Source organism: Lepeophtheirus salmonis, chromosome 6 (assembly GCF_016086655.4).
Source record: "Lepeophtheirus salmonis chromosome 6, UVic_Lsal_1.4, whole genome shotgun sequence".
Classification (NCBI taxonomy): domain Eukaryota; kingdom Metazoa; phylum Arthropoda; class Copepoda; order Siphonostomatoida; family Caligidae; genus Lepeophtheirus; species Lepeophtheirus salmonis.
In genome coordinates this window covers 27,794,599-27,811,265 of record NC_052136.2, presented here as the reverse complement: position 1 = coordinate 27,811,265, position 16,667 = coordinate 27,794,599, and the positions used below count along the sequence as shown (strand labels likewise).

General features: G+C 32.6%; 4 protein-coding genes across 17 annotated transcripts; 2 read left to right on the top strand and 2 right to left on the bottom strand.

Annotated features, from left to right (window-relative positions):
- Positions 1-153: 153 nt before the first annotated feature.
- Positions 154-6,779, top strand: LOC121120421 (centrosomal protein of 192 kDa). The gene is made up of 3 exons (XM_040715288.2): positions 154-338; positions 406-648; positions 2,211-6,779. The coding sequence occupies exons 1-3, from the start codon at positions 336-338 to the stop codon at positions 6,573-6,575; spliced, it is 4,611 nt and encodes a 1,536-aa protein (XP_040571222.1). The 5' UTR covers positions 154-335; the 3' UTR covers positions 6,576-6,779.
- Positions 6,780-7,324: 545 nt separating this feature from the next.
- LOC121120889 (ras-related protein Rab-32A) lies at positions 7,325-8,996 on the top strand. The gene is made up of 2 exons (XM_040715788.2): positions 7,325-7,789; positions 7,852-8,996. The coding sequence occupies exons 1-2, from the start codon at positions 7,418-7,420 to the stop codon at positions 8,113-8,115; spliced, it is 636 nt and encodes a 211-aa protein (XP_040571722.1). The 5' UTR covers positions 7,325-7,417; the 3' UTR covers positions 8,116-8,996.
- Positions 8,997-9,449: 453 nt separating this feature from the next.
- Positions 9,450-13,992, bottom strand: LOC121120377 (CUE domain-containing protein 2). Of its 14 annotated transcripts, none has more exons than XR_005865033.2 (7): positions 13,104-13,992; positions 12,616-13,033; positions 12,375-12,548; positions 12,175-12,300; positions 11,501-11,608; positions 11,280-11,403; positions 9,450-9,789 (listed from the first exon to the last, which is right to left on the bottom strand). XR_005865033.2 is itself a non-coding variant. In XM_040715229.2 (7 exons), the coding sequence occupies exons 1-6, from the start codon at positions 13,172-13,174 to the stop codon at positions 11,294-11,296; spliced, it is 1,017 nt and encodes a 338-aa protein (XP_040571163.1). In that variant the 5' UTR covers positions 13,175-13,992; the 3' UTR covers positions 9,450-9,614; positions 11,280-11,293. The 14 variants fall into 14 exon arrangements, 12 of the variants coding, with proteins under 12 accessions (XP_040571163.1, XP_071745710.1, XP_071745712.1 ...); XR_005865034.2 differs by having other exon boundaries at positions 9,450-9,614; XM_040715229.2 differs by having other exon boundaries at positions 9,450-9,614; positions 11,280-11,413.
- A 9-nt stretch (positions 13,993-14,001) lies between these two features.
- Positions 14,002-16,633, bottom strand: LOC121120378 (NAD-dependent protein deacylase sirtuin-5, mitochondrial). Its single transcript, XM_040715238.2, is given in 5 exon segments — positions 14,002-14,860; positions 14,863-14,874; positions 14,945-15,216; positions 15,281-15,760; positions 16,536-16,633. Coding segments are annotated over 4 exon segments (900 nt in total). The 5' UTR covers positions 15,673-15,760; positions 16,536-16,633; the 3' UTR covers positions 14,002-14,636.
- Between the last annotated feature and the right edge of the window lie 34 nt (positions 16,634-16,667).

The following is a 16,667-nucleotide window of genomic DNA, read 5'->3' as shown; positions in this document are numbered from 1 at the left end:
GTTTTGTAAAGGGATAATTAATTAATGGTTAAGGTTTGAAGTTTACCATTTACAAAGTTCATGATTTTAATAAAAAAATATACTCAGAAGTAACAGCTGTATATGATGGACTATAAAAAAATTATCAAACATCGGCCAATGATTCATAGGAGCAGTTGGTGCGCCTGTTTTAAGTTTTTCAGTTAAAAAAAGTGGGAGATTTTATAACTTGATCCTTGGATTTTACTTTTTAGAGATAGAAGTTAGAACGTCTTTATTCCTGGAATTCAAGTACCCTTCACTTTGGCAATTTTATTACTTCATTTTATATTTTTTAGTCATTCATCCGTCAAATCATGGTAAATCCTTGTTACGATATATAATATGTATTTCTTCTATTTACTGCCTTACTCCCTGATGATTTAGGATCCCCGAGCAGATAGGAGTGAATCATCAACTTCAGCGCGCTCCTCCTTGGGGCTATTGAGACCAGATGCTATTTCAGAGTTATCTGGGATTAGTGGCTATGATTCTTCCGGATTTGTTGCTCTTACTACTGAGGAAGAAGAAGACGCAGAGGGGGATTTGGAAGAGGAGGAAGAAGTCTTTGACGACTTCGAGCCCACACCTGTTGCTTACTCTTCTTCACAAACATTTTCTTCTAAATCTGTACATTTAGAGAATCCTATGCTAATCATTTTCAATTCAACCCCTTTTCTAACTCAAAATGGCACTGTACACTGAGAGTATTACTCGGGGCGGGAAAATGTAACATAAGCCGATAATTGCATGAAAATTACGCATAACTGTCCCAAAATATTTACTTGAACTCCAAATATACGAGCAATGATGAGTCAAATTTCAATTAGTATCACTCAAAAGGACATTAATTAAAAGTAATATGTACAGGCCCTACTTTCCTACTAAAAAAAAGGAGTTGATGATGTCCTACTTTTGAATAGGAGAAAAAAACCACATGACATATTATGTGGAAATTCTCAATAATCGAACTCCATATATGTAATTAGTAAGATATCTGAATTAATGACGCATATGAGCAGAATATATTGTGCTTAACATTCAAATTTCAGCTTCCTTACATTTTTGTTAATTCTTTAAATCTTAACAATTATATTTTGCGAGCATTTAAAATTTAAAAAAACTCATTACTTACCACGAATAGGTTAATAAAGTATATATAAAAAGAGTCTATAACTCAAGTGTGGAAAAAATGCCGTTAATAGACTTATGTATCTAGAATTCCATGATTGATCAAACACGAACTTAACTTACTCAAAATTTAAAAAATTTGACTTTGAAAACGGACACAGTTCAATGAAAGAAAAAGAAGAAAAAAGTTTCAATATTTGTTAATTTTTTTAGAGTGAGGCTAAATATCTCAAGATAAGACACTAATTTGTAGGGTGTTCTAACAACATAACCCTAGGAAATATAGGACTTGCCTAGAATACATCAATATTTATATTAAAAATGTGTCATTCAATGACTAATTTTCATGTATAAAAAGATGAAGCATTTTGTGTTTGGTTAAAATTTGAAATATGTGGTAATATTGCAGAGAATAGTTCTACTCATATATAAGATTTTGGATCTGTTGATCAATACTTTTGTTAGCTCTTAACAATGAAATATTCTAATATTTTGAGCGTATTATTCTTTGATTTTTACCCATTTTTAATATGTATAAATCTTTTGATACAATCTATATCTTCATTTCCTACTAACTTTTGAAATGTTTAAGGTCAACCATTTTATAGAGTAACTTATGTTTAAATGCTTAATTGTTTTGCAATGATGTTACAATGTATAATAAAAATTGTTGATCAAGATTTCAGACAACAGAAAACATCTTTACTCTTCCACTTTTAAGAAGTCTTAACTCAAAATCGGATTGAATTAGCTACAGATCAATTAATTAATTTTTGAGCATATCTAAGATAGATTAGTCCATTATTAGATACAAATAAAATTTGTTAAATTACAAGGACTTTAGTTTCTATGAATTGACAATTCTAAATAATACAATGTCAAACATAGACTCAATGCTATTTTCCCAATGTGTATAGTAATTATTTACAGTGCCATTTTGACATGGAAAAGGTAGGATATATTACTTAATTAGATTTCTTAATGATATCCTATCTGGTTCAAAAGAGTTTTCTCAACTTGCATGAAAGATTTTCTAAATTTACCAATCAATGACATTACAGATTGAAGCCACAACCCCTGTAGGACTTCCTACTAAACTTTTAGTCCCTTCTGAATCAACTCCAAGTACACCAATGAATAGTTGTGGCTTACCTCCTCCCGTTCACCGTCTTCTTCAAAATATTGTTAGTGCCGTGAACTCTGGAGATATAAGTGCAGATAACTCAAGGCTCTCGTGGGACAAAATTTTTGGGAATCAAATAGAAAAAGAGTCTCCTTCCTTCTGTACTGGGCAGTTTAGTGCTCGCTCTACTTCTTTTGGTACAACAAATTCCTCATCTTCATCGAAAGACGAATGTACACAAAACGAACGATTCTCAGACTACACAAATCCTCCTTCTGCATTGATGTCAATGCCAAACAGTATTCAATCTAACTATTCCGCTGCCAAGGATAGCCCGTTTGGTGGGGCTATGAATGAGTCTGGATGTTTTTTTGATAATGCTAAATTTGAAGAGCAAAAGGAAAAACAAGAAGAATTTGAGAAGGAAGAATTTCGTTCTCTTGATTCTAACTTTATAGATGATGCTGAAAAAGAAAATAAAGATAAATTTCGGTTTATTCAAGAGCAAACCATGTCATCGGATGTAACGGGATCAAAGCTTGGATTTTCACAATGTTTGAATAATACAAATGCAAGTGCTATGCTAACTGAAGATCAACTATCTAGATCCCAATACTTTATGATGAACACTTCTCGACTTGGTAATTCTATTTGCAATGCCACTGATGATAGCTCTCGTCCTAATTTAGGCTTTGAGACTATTAAGAGTCCCAAATTGAAGGCTAGACCTCTTTTAGAAAAAACTGTTTTGCAACAAAGTTCGACTTCTCATACAAATTCTACATATACCATTAGTGATGTTTCGTCTGCATCTTCTGTTGAAACTGGCAAGGATAAAAATAAATATAAAAAGAATCTTAGTATGTCAGATACTAACAACTCCATATCCATCAATGATTCAAAGGGTTTAGAACAGGTGTTAAAAAATAAATTAAGTTCGGATGGTCAATTGGATCTAAATTTTATATCCATGTTGATGAATAACAGTACTGATTCATCTTCGAGTTCAGATGATAAAAAAGGTTCTGCCGAATATCTAGTCTCCATGATTCTTAAAACTTTGGAAGCTTCCGAGACAAATAAGAAATCTTCCTCATTTGACATGTCTTGTGTTAGTGGTGCCTTGCCATCTTTTCTAGAAATGTCAAGTACTTCTGTTTCAAACGATTCGTCTCCTAATGTTTCATCGAGAACACTTCCATCGAAATCCAGAAAAAAAAGCTCTGGGACTCGACATTCATCACCTATCAGGAGTCAAAGTTTGTCGAGGAATGAGCAAAAACTCAAGATTCAACCCATTAATAGTGTTATTAAGTCTTCTAAATCTGTTGATAATGATCCGAATGTGTCCATCGTTGTAATGGAACAATTGAAAAAAAATCAATGCCAACTTCAGGTTCTCACACGAGAAGGTGACCGTATAGATTTTGGAATTTTACCTGAGGATTGTTCGACTACAGAGGATTTGGTTCTTGTTCATAATGGGCAGCATGATCAAGAGATTCGTTTGGAAATTCAAGGACAACTGCCTTCCTTTATTTATCCTACGGATGGTCAAACACGTTATATAAAGATTATTTCGTCCAAAAACATTATTTTAACTCTACCCGCAATTTCCTTGTCTACAACAGAGGAATCTGTTGCATGTAGCATTAAAATAAGTATTCATACACCTGCATCTGGATCGGATGAACTGAAAACACTTCACTCTCAAATCAATATTATCTGTGAGGGAAAACTTTTGGCCCAAGTCCCCATGGTAGCTCGTGTCGGACAAGCAAAGTTGCAGACATTGAAATCTAATAAGATACCCATCCTCTATTGTTCTCCAAATGGAACTTGGTTTGAACATTCCATTCCTATGATGAACTTTGGTAATATACAAATGACTATATCCTTGTCGATTGCGAATTCATCTCTTGGAATATTTAAAATGGAGCAAAACGTTATGATACTTCAACCTAAGAAAGAGTATCAAACTCATTTTAAGTTCTATCCTCAGGATGTTGGTGAAGAAGAATGCATATTAAGGTGTACTGTACAGCCTAATGGCACGACATATGAAGTCCCCATCAAAATATGTTCGAAGTTTACAAAAGATGAAGATAAAGAAAACGCTTTGAAATTCCCTGTAGTTCAACTTGGTAAACTTCCTAATACTTCTTCTAGCTCTTCATCTCCTCTTCGAAAAAGTTCTCTAGGAGAATTGAATACGAAAAAAGTTACTAATAATAATACTCCGGCTAAAGAAGGCTTCGTTTTTCCAGTTGAGGCTGATAAATCATTTATAAATTGGATATCCGTTCCAGTTGGTACGTCAGAAGAACAGATGCTTACATTAAAAAATGCTTTGCCCGATGCTATAGCTGTAACATTAGTTGTCCGGGAATCTAATTTATTTAAAGTAAAAATAAACGAATCCGATGAATACAAAAGGTCTGTAGATATAGCCTCACTCCCCGGTTACGGAACTATCTGTATAAAAGTTTCATTTCAACCCACAACTTTGCTAAAAAAGAATGGGGACAAGATCGATGTAGGAAAGCTTATTATCAAACCAAGACTCGGAGCTGGAGGAAAAATTTATAAGGCAACCATAGCACTACAAGGTCATGCTGGAGCGCCAGAGTTTACTTTTAGTGGTTTTGGAGACGAAGTGAATGGTAAACAGTCACTTTTTTTGGGGCAACTATCAGATAAACCCATTATTAAAACATTAAGTATCCGTAACAAAGGTAGTGGGCCAGGATTTTGTACATGTCTTGCTCTAGGAAACAATGGTGCAAAGTCAGATGCTATTAGCTTTGAGAATGAAGATTCAATTGTGTTATATCCTAACGAATCCTGTATTTTTCGTTTTACCGTTGATCCTAGGAGGGTTCCCATGGGAGACAAAAACCAAGTTTTTGTGGGTTTTATTCATGTATTTTATGGATCTGAATTAGCTCGGAGTGCAATGCGCAAAGCTATACATAAACTATCTCCTTCCCTTAAGTTGACTTACGAATCTTCTATTTTTGGAAATGGAGTTGCTGCTAATATGGATACTGATTATAAAGGAGAGTGTGAGTCTTTTAGTGGCCTAACAAATCATTTGGATGTAAAAAGTTTTTATAAGAATGCGAAAAAGATGGTTGTAGAACTATCCGGAATTACTTGTTCTAAAGAAGAGAGTATAATTAAGTTCAATGCTTTACCAGTTGAAGAAACTCTGAGTGAGAGTCGAATGGATAACACGAATTATAATAGTACCCTATTTGCTACACAACCTCACTCACCTCCTACACGGTGCTCGCCTATTTTGGAGCATCCTGCGTCAGCTTCAAAGACTGGAAAAGTGTTTGAAATTCATGATGAAGAAATTTTCATCGAATCCAGAAAAACTGTGTTGGTAACCCTAATTAATGTGACAAGAGACACTCAGGGATTTGATCTTGGTTGGCCAGCACACATACTCATGGTACAACCATCATCCGGAATTGTTGCGCCCAGTCAACGAGAAACTATCGCCATAACTGCTATTGCTCAAGAGAGACGCAAAGGTTCCATTTCTGTTTATTCATCTCCGCATAATCAAGAGAGCTGTCAATCCATCATTTTTCATGTTCTTCCCTTAAAATTCACAATTGAGCCAGATAAGATAAAGTTTGCACATCCAGGAACTGAGATGAATGTCACCCTCAAAAATCATACAGAACAAAGGTTGCAATGGGATGTGAAAGACACGGATCCTAACTTTATAATTTCCTTGAAGAAGGGTTATTTACTCTCAAAAGGTTCGATTGATTTTAGTATTTTGTTTCGGCCAATCAAGGGGGGAGTGCACTTTGAAAAGGCACTATGCTTTACTGGAAAGACGGAAGGCTCTGTTGGTGAAATAATGACTGCCATTTTAGAAGTTAGTGGAGGGCAACAGCCCTCTCATATACCCGTTCCCCTTCAAAGTATTGTTTCATCAAATTATAGACCCGAATGTGAATTTCAACAAGAACCGAGCACTAAAAAAACCGTATATCTTGATAAAGAATCTATTTCATTTCCTGTTACTAGAGTTGGAGAACACTCTGTCGTCAAAGTAATTGTGAAGAATCGTTTGAATGCAGCTCAAACATTCAATGTTGAAGCACTCTCAACTCCCTTCACTACTAAGTATCATGAAACATCAATTGTCATCAAGCCTATGTCTTACCTTGGATTTCCAGTCACTTTTGCTCCCGTAACTAAGGGAGAATTTAAGCAGAATATCGTTCTCAAAAATAATCATAAAATCCTTGTCGGGATCCTTATGGGCTCATGTGAATAGTTCATTACTAACCCTTGAATATCATATGTACGTTATCAAGTTCCTAAATTTTATCTAACAACTATATTATCCTTTATGTCTAATAATCCATTTTTATCACTCTGAGACGCTTATATTATAGTGTGGTTGTACACTCGTATATAATATATATATTTATAAATAAATTAACATGTCTGATCTGATATGATTAGTCTATTAAATTGATATTGCAATATATTTTATTTTGAGTTCCCTTCTGCATATTTCAAGTCAAAGCTAAACACTAGTACACTGGCCCTGGATTGAAACTGGTGATAGCTTAATAAATATAATTTTAAATAACAAATCTTTATCAAACTTTTAAATATTATTTTTTTTTCAAGGTGCTCTTTTTTTTATTCTTATGAAGTTGAATGGTTTTAGTTAAGACTCTTTACAATACAACAAACTACGATTTTCATCATTGTTACCAAGAATGAGAAATGTATTCTATTACTTACAAATGAAAAGTATTTTTTGGTACTTACAAGGCATTTTATCGGATATCCCTACAGAAATAGTTGTAATATTTTTTAGATCTTCCAAGGTGAAAAAGAACTTTAAATCATGTAAAAATTGTTCAAAAAAGAACTGTTGTAAGGGTAATTTCCATCTTTCTCGATGTAAAATCAATCAGGAACATAATCATCTCATTCCAAGGGTTAAAATAATGTTGACCAGTGTTATGCATTTTAATCAATATCATTATTATTGACTCCTTGAAGAAACTGCGAATATGGCTTGAGATAATATTACCTGAAAGCTAGGTCCGGGCTTTCTTTTAGAAATGTGTATTACTTAGGTACGTTAATGGTTGAGTCATAATGGACGAAGAAGAATTAAAGGATATAACCCCAGAGGTTTTTCTCAAAATTCTGTTTTTAGGGGATCTGGGAGTTGGGAAAAGTAGTTTAATTCGTCGCTACGTGGACAACGACTACCATTCAGACTATAGAGTCAGTGTAGATTGTTCCTATCGGCTGAAATCCGTTCAAGTGAAAGATAAGAGAATAAATATGCAACTTTGGGATGTCCCTGGTCACGAAAGATTCGGAGGGATGACAAAAGTGTACTATAAATATGCTCACGGGGCAGTAATAGTATTTGATCTATCTAGATCAGAAACGTTTGACTCTGCACTATCTTGGTTAAGTGATGTAACGGAGAAGCTATTTGATTCCAGGGCAGATATCACGGTGAGCGAGCAATCATTCATCAATACATATAAAAATATTTTTTTACGCAAAATTGGACATAGGATGGGGATGAAGAGCCAAACAAAGTAATGCCAATCATACTGATGGCAAATAAGTGTGATCTACCTGACATCAAAGTCCCACGATATAAGTATTCTTCTTATGTGCAAGAAAATGGGCTTTTATCTTGGTTTGAGACTTCAGCGAGGGATGAGTCGAGTGTTAAAAATGCCATGAAGACCTTGGTTGAGAACATACTTCAAAATGATTTAACTCTTATTCCTGTACACGAAAGGTTATTACCGAGCTTATTCGATAATAATTAATTGAGAAGAATAAGTTATAGTGGCATAGATTCAAATCGTCCAAAAGAAGAGGGCAGTTTTTGAGCCGGCCACCTTAGAATTTTATGAAATTTAGTATAAATGTAGTTTCTTTTAAATCTTTGCACATTTCACATAATAGATTGTTCCTAATCCCAATCGAAATATCTCCAAAACAAAAACTAACATGCCCACATTTACATATATGTATTGTGGATAAAAAAATGAATCCAATTCGACCGGAACAACACTTTGAGGGTTGAGGGTCAAATTGTCTTAACTAAAAAATTACAAATATTAACCCATATGTCGTCCTAGAAGTCTAATATTGATTGTTTATACTTAAAAATAGAGAAATTGAGACTGTTGAAATGAATTTCTTGTATCTATTTTACTATCAAAAATAAAAAACACCACTATTCATAATGAAACATTGAGTTTCCAAGCTTCATTCTGTTAAGTAAATATTTAAGTTAAGAGAATTTGGTTCTTGATAAACGAGGTTAAATGTCATAATATAAAGTAATGGCTCCAAAATAAGTTTGGAATACACATTTGGTCAACCACATTTTACTTTACAGAAATACTTTGTTAAGTTAAGGCGTCTGTTTTAGCTTGAGCAGGGCATTTGGAAAGATTAATGAGTCTTTGTTTCATTCCTTTTTTTAAATATATTTTTACATTTTAGATTCTTTTAAATTGACCTTTATTATGCTATAAAAAATTTCCAGGTATTTTTTAATAATATTTAAAAAAAAAAAATTATGCCTTCTTATATTCTTTTTAAATACATTGTATCCGTATTAAAATTACCTCTTCATTTTAAAAACATAAATAAAAAAGGTCTATCCCATTTCTACCTTTTGGGTCCTTTTATAAATAATCATTTTTAGCTTATATATTATTTAAATTTCTTCAAAATAATATCCAGTGCAGGGCTCAGTTTAGTACCCTCCCTCCACCTATAACCGTAATCAACAACATTTAATCAATTTTTGAGTTATTCAAAGAAAACCTTTGGGCGGTTTGATGTGGAATCGTTGACCCTATTGCACATATTAGGTCGATTTTTGTTAGAGAAACAGATAAATTAGAACTATTGCTCATGGGACCTTTCGCTAGTATTGTTATCGTTTTTCGAGGATTTTGTGGAATAATATGATTTCATAGTTCAACAGTGACTCTTTCTCCGATACTCTACCAATAAGCAACCTAAGGGCCCAAAAAAAAGCAATGGGGAAGATTTCATAGGGCATGGTTCTACTTGTTGCCATTGGCTCCACCAAAAATCAACCTATTGATTAATATATAAATAAATACTACAAAAGTGTGGATAATTATTTTTTTCATGGAATATTTATTATAATTAACTAATATTAAAAGTGTATTTGAAAACTTCACAGCCGTTTTCATTGATACTAACAAAAAACGATGGAATGAACAATAAAGATGCCTGAAGAGGGCTTTAATTAAACTAAAAATAATCACATCGAGTAGAAATACTGAACATGCATAATTATGAAGATAATAATATAATTTCAATGGGAAGAAGAATGGATACTGATGCAATGATAAGAGGGTGGTAATTGTAAAGGGAAACATATTATTAGAAGTTATTGATCTACGAAAACACCGATATCAAATGGACCTGGTGTCAAGGAGGTTTTGTCAGAATTTCTACATAACAATAAATTAAAAAAAAAAAAAAAGAGTAATTCCAATAAAAGCAGCGTGGAAAGGAAGAAAAATAATAATTAATTATTAGAAATTAATACGTATTATATAACATTCCATTTAATTAAATTAAAATTAATGAATAATAATTATAATTTATATTAAAAATCGCTTGTAGCTTTTAAGATTTGGTAATTCAAAATAATAATAAAACATGTTGTCGTAGCCAGTGGTGGAGTGACAAGGGGCTAAGGGCAGAGCCCCTCTTCTTTCTTTATTTTTTTAAAATGATATATTATATCAAAACATTAATGTCGAGAGGTCTTATTGAAGCTACAAGACCGAGATATAATTCTCGGATATTTTGTGTTAAGAAAAAGAACGGTTACTGACGTCCTGCAATTGATGTAAGAAAAAATATCAATAAAGAAACATCTCAGGACTTTTACTATATTCAAGGGTGTCTGCAAAAGGAAAAAAAGTGCCTTAGCCATGAAAAAATTCTTATTCAATACGAAAAAAATGTCATGGGAATCAGGGGTCAATTTATTGTTTTATTCGATCAAATTCTGGGGTGGAGGAAAAAATTTAATTTTTTCAGAAATTCAAAAGAATCCCCTCCCCCTAAAGAAATATATATATATATATAAATAACTCTGCGGATGCCCCTGCTATTAAGGACCTTAGATCTTGTATTGGCATAATCTCTAGAAACAACAATTTTCTAAACAATTTTTTTTTATAAAATAAAATGCGGATCCTAAGAAACAATAATTTCGAGTGGTCTTTTTCCATAATTCTATTTTTAGAAAAAGCTAAACCTTCTTTTGGCCTTTTGATAAATTGTGTCAAAATTCATTTAATGATGTTTTATTAGAAAAAAAGAATACTTTATTTATATTTCTAAATTACCTTTTCTCTCTATAAAACGTCATTCAATGAAATATGCATATTTTAAAAAAGGCCGTTAAAAATAAATAAAAATGTAATAGCTATTTTAAAAAAGGGTAATTAAGGTCCAAAATTATCCTAAAGAGGGCGCCAAATCCGAAAAATATTAAAAAAATTTTTTTTTTTTTAAATAAAACTAGATCCCAAAAAATAGACTTTTGTAAATCTGTAGAGCTAAGTGCCGTTATTAATTTTTTTCTTTGGGGGGAAGGGGGCTTTGGACAATTTTGACATGTTTCTTTAAAGGCAAATTTGACAAATAATATATATATTTTTTTTTTGTCAACAATTAATATTGTTGATTTCAAAATTGTGACAAAAAAATATCAGTCAAAAAACAAAGTCTTGTCGACAAATTTGACAAGATTTTAGTCAGAGATGTGTAACATCTCCCCGTAGTCACAGGCCTGAATAGGGAGCTCAAAATTTACGCATGACCTCCATAATTAAAATCGTGCCACTCCGCCATTGGTCGTAGTGGCTTACGTCTCGAATGAATACTGATTTGTAAATAGTTTTTTTTTTTTTTTTTTTTTTAAAACCCATTTCAAAAATGCTATCTAATATCTGCATAATTATGTTTGAAATTTTGTGATAATGAGAGTATTAAATAAAAGGGAATAATTTGAGAATGATATGTGGAAATTATACGTCGGATTCGTAATTCTAAAAAAAACTGAAAAATTATTGACAAATCCAAAATATGTATTTTTGATGATTTGTCATAAGATATTAATTGTCAAAAATTAGAGACAATATTTACATTTGACTTCTTCATTTCTTCAGGACCTTCCTTCTTAACTTGAGTAAATCTTTCTCCTTTGGTGCTCACTATTTTGCCGTCGCGATAGCGAATCAACTTTTTGTCCTCCTATAAGTAAAAATATCATATAATCATTGTAGTTTGTCAATACAAAAGCAGGCTATGATGAATTTTCTCAAAAGGATTACATTTGTATTCTTAATCTAATTACTCTACTTTTCTACAAAAGATACATAAATATATATATATAAAAAATAATAATCCTGCGGAAATATTAAATTTTTTGAAAAAAAATTCAAAAATCCTCAGCTATTGACAAAAATTTAATTTTTAGGAAACAAATTTCAATTATTAAACTTTAGAGGAAACAGATAAAATTCCTTAATTTGGGATGGGGGCTACAGCCCATCCAGCGCCCCTAATGAAGGCTCCAGAATAGATTTTACACTCTTAGGTATCTCAATCCATCCCAGAAATTAGAATATGAATTCTTAATTGAGTGAAATACGTCAATGAAATAATGAAGCGTTTATGCTGGTATGAAGTCAAGCAACAGTTAAGATTGCTTTTATGTAGACACATCACATTGATACATATATTGATGAATTCATGTTCTTAAAACACAATAATGAAATATAAATCAAATATAACTAGTTTAAAAAAAAAAGACCTACGGTTTTTTTTATATTTGGTCGATGATATCTGGAATCCTCTGCTTGATCAATGAACCCATATTTACCAACAATTTTTTCTTTTAATTCCTTTGCATTTAATATCGGCTTGGTATTGGCTTTGATTATCTAAAGGTTAAAAAGACGATACACATCATTAAGTAGGCTTCAGACAGATAGTATGAATTAAATTATGCAACTACTTTTCTATCAGTAGGTGCTCTGAAACTCTGTCCCGTTTCATTACGAATCATGATGAGATGAGCCGCATTGTCAATGTCTCCTTCAGCTAAACTCAAGCAATGCACCACTTCTAATTGGCAGGCATAGGGAAATAACTCGGAAAGACTATCCATTTTATCTTGAAACTCATATCTCTATAAATATATAGAATATTATATAAATTAAAGGGTTGTACATTTCATTTTGAATAGATGAAATAACCTCGTCCTCACACGACTCTTCGATATGAGCATTTTCTTTACTTTCAAAAGTAGGATCTGAAGAAGTGGATGATGTGGAGGAAGTGGAAGAATCAGGTGATTTTTCTTCTTCAAGGGCCTCTTTGGGTGTTTCTTTTATGATATGAGAGAGATCCAGAGATGCAACCTTGGATATCGACGAAGAGAGGAAGGAGTAGGATGCAGATGAAGAACTGCTACTCCCCTGAGGCTCTTCTTTCCTCTGCTCACATGCCGTTCTAATGAGCCAATCCGCAAGTATCTCGGATTCTATAGAAGCAGAGTCTGGTATGTAGGCAGTGAGCATTTCATAAAATTCATCCAAATCAAAATTAGAGCTGTCTTCCTTGAGATCCTCGAGGATGGAGGTGACATAGTCCAAGAGAATGCCATCAATATCACTGAAAAGCAATGGATGTTAGTCATATTAATTATACGTATTTATAATGGATGTATATCTTGACTCCTTACTCCACTTTAATTGAAGGGATTTGAGATCGGAGAAACTCCAGGAGGGAACTGGAAATAGACTCGTCGTTCATTATTATTATGGAAGAGGAGGAAATGTCGTCGTCGAGGAGAGGAGGGATCCGCTTTTATGGTCGTGGTGGTAGATATTAAAGTTTAATGTTATTGTCAAAGCTGATTTGTAGAAGAATAAAAAATATCGACCCGTGCGTCGTGTATAGCCTCTATAGACAGTCAGGAGTTGAAGTAGAAATGCTGCAGAGAGCAAAATATAAAGAACAGCAAAAAACTCCTTTTTGCTTTTATATTTCTCTATTAAACTTTTTATATATATATATATATATATATTGATGTTAGTCTGTAATATACAACTTTCTCTCAATCAAAGCAATCCTTGATATCATAAGATTTCGAGCCATTTGGTCTTCATTTCATTAATATTATAAAATGTAAACACTTATGAATTTCATTTGTATTATAAATTATTAATATTCTAATACACTCTTCCCTTTGTTTGCCCTCTACATCATGATATTAACCAATATACCTGTCAAATATTACTTACTTTAAAGCCAGCACATACACCTCTCGGCTTAGCTCCCCCTCTACACAATGTCAATGTTAAAATATGTAGTACACCTTCATTATTCATTAACATAGGATGATGATACAATTATGCAATTTGAGAGCTTATATCTACATAGATATATACATACTTTATATCTTACATGTTACAAGCAACAGAGTCCGTTATTTAAGTGCATTAAAGGGCAATAATATTTTGAAAAATTAATTATATGATAAGTATCATTATTTTTTATACATATCCTGATGACGGCAAGACTTTTAATCAAGCAGGAAACCTATAAATTATCAAATAAAGGACGTGATTCCCTCGCTCTATTAGTATGGTCATTATTTAACAACAGTATTTATTTATATAAAAAACAACACACGATGACTCTTAATGATAATAATTAATTATTTTAAGAAAATAAATGATATGTTCCAATCGATGTTACAAATCCATAAATATTTTTAAATATTCATAGGAAAATGATCATTACTTGTGTCTGAATATTAAAGTATACTATGTGGTAAGTTAACACTTAAACAATCCTTATTTCAGTCAATTATAGGCTGGTTTTTCAAATTTCTGGGATGATTTGAGATATCCAAGAATGTAGTCTAGAACTTTCTTTTCATTTATGATACTTCATTTGACCTTTTCAATTGGTTAATTGTAACGATGCATTTTTGCTACTTGAAGTAGTGCAACTTACATTTTCTCTCTAGGATTAATCAGAAAGAATTTGTTCATAGAAATGAACGATAATTCGTCAAATAATACATAAGGAATCCTGATTCAATATTGAGAAAAATCATTAAAGCTTGTTTTTGTGTTGATGGACAGGAAATCAGTTTTTTAAAGAAATTTTGATCTTTTTTTAGCACGGGGCCCGAAACGGGATTGTTTTAATTTTGCTATGTTTACAAAGAATGGCTCCACCGATCCTCTAAATCATGGTCCTTACTCTAGTCTAAACCAAGTGCTCTTGGAAGTGTAGTTCCACAAGGACCAGCAAAATGGAATTTGAACTCATTTGTAACAGGTGTGGGCTCCATGTTAAACTCTGCAACAGCAATCCCTCTTTCAGCAGCTTCTGGAGCCAACATTGCAGCAGGATAAACAACAGATGATGTACCCACTACAAGACATAAATCACATTGGTTCATAGCATCGTGAGCTTCCCCAAGATGCGATCATTTAATCCTAAAAAATAAATAATTGACTCAGTACTTATTCATATAATATAATTCTAAAATCAAATACAATATCATACTTTCTCCGAACCACACGACAGCAGGTCTAAGTAGACCTCCACATTCCGTACAACTAGGTAGGTCCTTTTTTAGAATTCCAGCTCTAGGTACATGGGGTTCGGGAGCACCTTTTCCAAGAAGTGATTGGCAGATAGGTGAATCATAGTTTAAGGATTCTATTCCACAGGAAGTGCAGCGTACACGGAAAAGTGATCCATGGAGTTCCAGTATATTAGTAGATCCGGCTCTCTTGTGGAGTTCGTCAATATTTTGTGTTATGATAATCAACTTCCTGTCATGAACCAATTAAAGACAATGAATTAAAGTTCAATATGAATAATTAATTATCTAATTACTTAAGTCCTCCTTCTTCCTCTTTTAACTTTTTTTCCAAACGAGCCAAGGCTATATGTGCAGGATTTGGTTGCTTTGAGAGCATAACCTCCCTGCGATAATGATAAAATTCCCAAACAAGGCTTGGATCAGCTCTAAAAGCCTCCGGTGTGGCTAAGTTTTGTGCTTGATATTTTCTCCAATAGCCTCCAGGTCCTCTAAAAGTGGGAACTCCGGATTCAGCAGAGATACCTGCCCCTGTAAGAACGACGATATTCTTGGATCTAGAAAATATATCTTTAAATGCAGCATAGCTTGAAGAGGGAGAATATTCGAGGAGGGATGACATGAGGGACCAGGGGCTTCGATTACGATGAAGAAACTGACACGTAGTTCGGAGCAATGGTAAAGTCATTTCACAATATAATGTCTACCTCTTGTTATTTGCTAGTACTCTTCACTTCACAATTTTCCAGAGGACTTCCCCAGATACTGACAAAACACTTGCGCAATAGAAATATAAGCATTTAGTTTACGCATCTGATATACATATATATGATTTCATTTTTTAAGCCTTCAAATGTGTTGCATGCACAATAATGGCCCGTCAACACAAAAACAAGCTAAACAAGCTAGAAGGATTTTCACCATAATTGAGTGTGGATTAAATTTGTATTCTTCGACAAATGATTATCGGTCATATCTATCAACAAATTCTTCTTATTAATTATCCCTTTAAGTTTGGTGCAAATTGCAATTAATCTAGATAAAATTCATCCTCAAAATAAAAGATTGAGAAATTTATATATTATAATATTTGAAAAGAGTCATATCGGGGCCAATATAAGTCCCTTAAATCAAATAAAGGTTTTCAACTGTAGCTAAAATTCTTGGGTATCAATACTCATCCCAGAAATTTGAATACAGAGCCTATAATTGATTTAGAAATATTTCGTTTTATACATATGATATAAATTATGAATTAAAAAAAATAATTGGGATTTTCTCCTTTTCTGGATTTTTGAATATCCCTTACTAAGGCAAAACTAATAAGATGAATGAATTATAATCAGTTATCAATTATCATACTCTTTTCCAAAACAAGGAATAATTTGATTCCGAATAAAAGGAGAAATTACACATATATCTTTTAATTATTATTATGTGCATGATACATTAATTATGCAGATAAAATATACTAAGTTTTTAGTTAATTAGAGATTAAAATAGACTGAATTAGTAGACTATATAGATTAAAGTAGGATGGATTCTGCTTACATAAAAGAAACTAGCTCGCAAACAGCTCACTTCTCACAACAGATAATTAAAGACTAGTTTATTTAATTAAAGCAAATCATAAAATAATATTTTATGACACGTTGTATTCGAAATACATATATATTTAAAACG

Bases quoted from the DNA above. Each gene is read 5' to 3' on its own strand.
- LOC121120889 (XM_040715788.2), top strand. From the start codon at position 7,418: ATGGACGAAGAAGAATTAAAGGATATAACCCCAGAGGTTTTTCTCAAA. The intron at 7,790-7,851 runs GTGAGCGAGCAA...AATTGGACATAG, and splicing joins ATTCCAGGGCAGATATCACG to GATGGGGATGAAGAGCCAAA.
- LOC121120377 (XM_040715229.2), bottom strand. From the start codon at position 13,174: ATGAACGACGAGTCTATTTCCAGTTCCCTCCTGGAGTTTCTCCGATCT. The intron at 13,034-13,103 runs GTAAGGAGTCAA...ATTGCTTTTCAG, and splicing joins ATCCCTTCAATTAAAGTGGA to TGATATTGATGGCATTCTCT. The intron at 11,609-12,174 runs GTAGGTCTTTTT...TTTTACTTATAG, and splicing joins GACCAAATATAAAAAAAACC to GAGGACAAAAAGTTGATTCG.
- LOC121120421 (XM_040715288.2), top strand. The intron at 649-2,210 runs GTACATTTAGAG...ATGACATTACAG, and splicing joins AAACATTTTCTTCTAAATCT to ATTGAAGCCACAACCCCTGT.